This window comes from Microtus ochrogaster, linkage group LG1, assembly GCF_000317375.1.
Source record: "Microtus ochrogaster isolate Prairie Vole_2 linkage group LG1, MicOch1.0, whole genome shotgun sequence".
Taxonomy (NCBI): Eukaryota; Metazoa; Chordata; class Mammalia; order Rodentia; family Cricetidae; genus Microtus; species Microtus ochrogaster.
In genome coordinates, this window is record NC_022027.1 from 50,632,429 (window position 1) to 50,636,876 (window position 4,448).

Below are 4,448 nucleotides of genomic sequence, written 5' to 3' on the forward strand. Positions count from 1 at the left end.
ATCCTCCTGCCCCAGTCTCCTCAGTGACAGGATTATAGGCATAGGCTACCATGCCTGGATTAATTTCTTCTAAACCAATAGAAGGACGGTTTTTAAGGTACAATGTATGTTCAATCATTCACATTTAAGTTTATTTAAATTGTTAAGATTTAATAAAATTTGTCTGTTAGGAATTTTTAACTAGATCTCTCTCTCTATCTATCATCTAGCTACCTGTAGGTTCAGGCTGGCCTCAAGCTCACTCTTGTAGCTGAGGACTCTTCTGACTCCATTTCCAAGTGCTAGATTATGTGCTTGTACTAGCATGCCCAATTAGCGGCATTTAATTCTAACAACATTCTTAGGTGTATCAAATAAGCAAAGAGCAACAAACTACTCACAATTTCAGGCACAGGGACTTTGTACAGTTACAGGGTTTTCTGGGCCGACTGGCAGACTCTGATGGTATTATGCTATCCAGACACACACAAAAAAATAATTTCAATTAATTAAAATAATTGCTAAAACTAGAAACAATTTCAATCTATAAATTCCTTCTAAAGTAAAACTAATAGATGCATCCATTTCTAGCACAATTTTGCTAGATTATTCCATTTATATTTTAAAAAATATTATCAGAAGCTGTTGAAGACTACATCATACACACTGTTCCCTCTCAAAAGAACAGAAGTAGAAAATAGCTTCAAAAACTCTTAGGGTTTACTTGTAAAGGCAGGCAGGAAGGAGAGGTTGGTGTGTGGAAGGACAGGCAGCAGGGACAGACTGGCACCCTCTAACTCACTCCACACTCTACAAGCTGGTAGAGCAAAGGCAGCAACCAAAAGCTAAGCAATGACAGTGAAAAACAACAGTTAACTTCATTTTACAATGTTCAGAGTGAGCGGCAGTCCCTAACTGATGGTCTCCAAACTTGTCCATTTGAAGTATTTCAGAACACAGCACTTTAGACAAATACACAGCTTTAAAGGGAAAACCAAATGCAATGTATTTGGAATAAATCTATTTAATGCTGTACTTAAACTGACCTAATTTGATTTATTTATTTTAAAAATACTCACCCATTGAATGGAAGTCTTGCCTGTGTCTGGATACCAGATGTTCCAGTAAAATTAGAACTGCTTGCTATAGACACATATGAAGACTGCTGTAACTATAAGAAATAAATTCATATAATATTGGCAAAAATGGATAGCACTCTCAGACATTATGATTAAGAAGCACAGGATAAACAGTGGGGAATTTCATATAAACCTCCTACTGTGCTTCCAAAGCCCTCAGTCAACACCAGTGAAACAGCACGACTGCTTCTCAGCGTTGGCTGTTACAGCGTGACTTGTTTCACAGTGCTGTTACAGCGTGGCTGTTTCACAGTGTTGACTGTTACAGTGTGACTGTTCCACAATGCTGACTGTTACAGCGAGACTGTTTCACAGCACTGACTGCTACAGCGTGACTGTTTCACAACACTGACTGCTACAGTGTGACTGTTTCACAGCATTGTTACAGTGTGCCCACCTGTAAGAGAGGTGCTGTGTTATTTACCACATTACAAATAGTAAAAAAGGGATTTGCCATACAACAGAGAAGATCAAGCCAGGCAGTGGTGGTGCTCACTTTTAATCCCAGTACTTGGGACGCAGAGGCAGGAGGATCTCTGTTGAATTCCAGGCCAGCCTGGTCTACAAGAACAAATTCCAGGTCAGCCAGGGCTACACCAAAAAATTCTGTGGTAGTCTGAATATAATTTGTCCACATAAACTCGTAGGGAGTGGTATTATTAGGAGGTATGGCTTTTTTTTTTTTTTTTGGTTTTTCGAGGCAGGGTTTCTCTGTGGCTTTGGAGCCTTGTAGACCAGGCTGCCCTTGAACTCACAGAGATCTGCCTGCCTCTGCCTCCCGAGTGCTGGGATTAAAGGCAAGTGCCACCACCGCCTGGAGGTATGGCTTTGTTAGAGAAAGTGTGTCACAAAGAGGGTGGGTTTTTGTTTGTTTGTTTTGTTTTGTTTTTGAGACAAGATTTCTCCTTGTAACAGCCTTGCCTGTCCTGGAACTTGCTCTGTGGATCAGGCCAGCCACAAGCTCAGATCTACTTCTACTTCCCCAGTACTGGGATCTGCCACCATTGCCCAGTAGGGGTGGAATTTGAGGTCTTTTTTGCTCAAGCTTCCCTCAGTGTACTTCCTGTTGCCTCTGGATCAAGATGTAGGAATTTCAGTTCTGTCTCCAGCATGGCTGACTGTATGCTGCCATGTCCCACCATGACAATAATGGACAGAATCTCTGAACTGTGAGCCACCCAATTAAATGTTTTCCTTTACAAGAGTTGCCATGGTCCTGATGTCTCTTCACAGCAATAGAAACGCTAACAAAGACAAACTCTGTCTCAAAAACAAAATAAACAAAGAAAAGTGTGAGGTATTAAATACCCAGTTCCTGAGTTCCTCTGTTGACACCAATGCAATAAACCAAATCAAACCAAATTAATAAATCCAGATTTAATAAACAGGGCAATGTAAAGTAGAGCATCCCCAGGAGATTCTCAGGAAGGCAGGAAAAGAGAACACATGGCAGAATTAAGAGCCGGGTTATAAATAGCCAGTAGGCATGGTCCCATGCATCTCCAGGGGAGGAGCCACCAAAGGCAGACTTCTCTGAGGGGCGGAGTCTGGAATGAGGCACCTTGAGGAAGCTGCTGCTAGGTGTACTGAAGGTGGGGTCTGGAACGTGCCCCACCCCCAGTTGGAGATTCCAAACAAAGAGAGTATTGGAGTTTGGATCCCCAGCACTCATGTAAATGCCCAGCAGCTGTGGTGGCCCAAGTGAGCACACTCATGTGAAGTGCATACTCACCTGCAGACATGTGCCCCTCATACATACACATGCATACCATATGCACACACAACCCCCCCGCCCCGTGTGTGTGTGTGTGTGTGTGTGTGTGTGTGTGTCTGTGTGTGTGTGTGTTAGCTCATGCTCATCCTCTCAGCACTCGGAAGGTGAAGGCATGGTGAATTCCAAGCCAACCTAAGCTGCCTGTCTCAAAGAGTCCCCAAGTAGTATAACTCACAGCTATTTTAAGCACAAGCCAATGGTGTCGTATTAGTGCATACAGATGAACATTCATGTGGGCACAGGTTCTCCTAAAATTCACTGGGATTCTGATTTTTAATGTCAACTTTTGTTTGTTTGTTTTTGTTTTCTCAGACAGGGTTTTTCTGTTAGCAGCTCTAGCTGTACTGGGACTTGCCATAGAGACCAGGCTGGCCTTGAACTTAAGGTGTGTGCCACCACCTTCCCAGGGCAACCTTTGAAAAGCCCTTATCTACAGTCTTGTCCTTTTACCAATCTATTCCAAATTACCCAGCTTTGAAATCTTTTTATTTTTTTTTTTTTGCTTTTAAATCTTATTTGTGCTGTATTTCTAAATTCTAAACAAAGAAATAAACTTAAATGTTGGTTACTATTTCATGCTTTGAGGAGAGCTGCTTCTATTAACCTTAGAACACAGCAGAGCTAGACACTGTAATACCACAGCAGCTCCGAAGCATCGGTCCGTCATGCCCACGTACCTGAGTAACATACTGAGCTGGAAGCACTGCATAGCCCACGTTCCCTGTCCCGGGAGCAGGGGCCAGCACAGTTCCTGGTGGCAGGTTAGTGAGGTTGGGCTGGATCTGAGGCAGGGGTGTGGCAGGCATGATAAGCCGTTGCTGTGGCTGGCTAGTAGTTACAATTTGTGAAGTTGAATTGATTGGTTTTGGAACCACCTAAACAATAAAAAAGAAAGTTTAAAAATTTGTGACTAGGTGCTTAATTCAGTATAAATCTCTTATACATAATTTTTTTTCTCTGTGTAGCCTGGCTGTCCTGGAACTCATTTTGTAGATCAGGTTAGCATTCAACAGGCAGAGATCCTCCTACCTCTGCCTCCCAAGTGCTGGGATTAAAAGTATGGGCCATTATGTCCAGCTGCTTATAACTCAATCCTAACTTTGAACTTAAAAAGCAAATTGCCCTTTGGGAAACAGAGAAACTATGTAATACTCACTTGTTTAACGGCCTGAGTTGGGACAAATGGAACCGACATCCGTACAGGGGTTGTATTAACAACCACTGGCTTTGCTTTTTAAAGAGGAAGAGAAAAAGAACAATTTATTTACAGAAAGCACTTAAGAACATTAACCCTTCAAGACATGCTAAAGAAACAGTGTAAAGTGTTTTACTTCAATTCTCATTTTGAGCAATCTTTAATCAAGATAGTTACCTTTCTTTGGAGGCAGAGGATCTCTGTGAGTTGGAGGCTAGCCTAGTCTATATCATGAGATATAGGCCAGCCAGGGTTACACAGAGTGACCTGGTCTCAAACAAAAACAAAACAAACCTTTCAAAATTGCTTACCCTGCCCAGCAAATTTAAATCTAAGGTGAGTAATGACCCAGCTAAGGGAC

General features: G+C 42.2%; 1 protein-coding gene across 3 annotated transcripts in view; it reads right to left on the reverse strand.

The window, feature by feature from the left end:
• The window catches only part of Lin54 (lin-54 DREAM MuvB core complex component), a 67,457-nt gene that overhangs the window by 9,146 nt on the left and 53,863 nt on the right, over positions 1-4,448 (reverse strand). For all 3 annotated transcript variants that reach the window (XM_026785356.1, XM_005359553.3, XM_005359554.3), the window contains exons 6-9: positions 4,049-4,122; positions 3,570-3,767; positions 1,059-1,150; positions 381-452 (exon numbers count right to left, since the gene is read on the reverse strand). In XM_026785356.1, the coding sequence (XP_026641157.1) occupies positions 381-452; positions 1,059-1,150; positions 3,570-3,767; positions 4,049-4,122 (436 nt within the window). The remainder of the gene's footprint in view (positions 1-380; positions 453-1,058; positions 1,151-3,569; positions 3,768-4,048; positions 4,123-4,448) is intronic.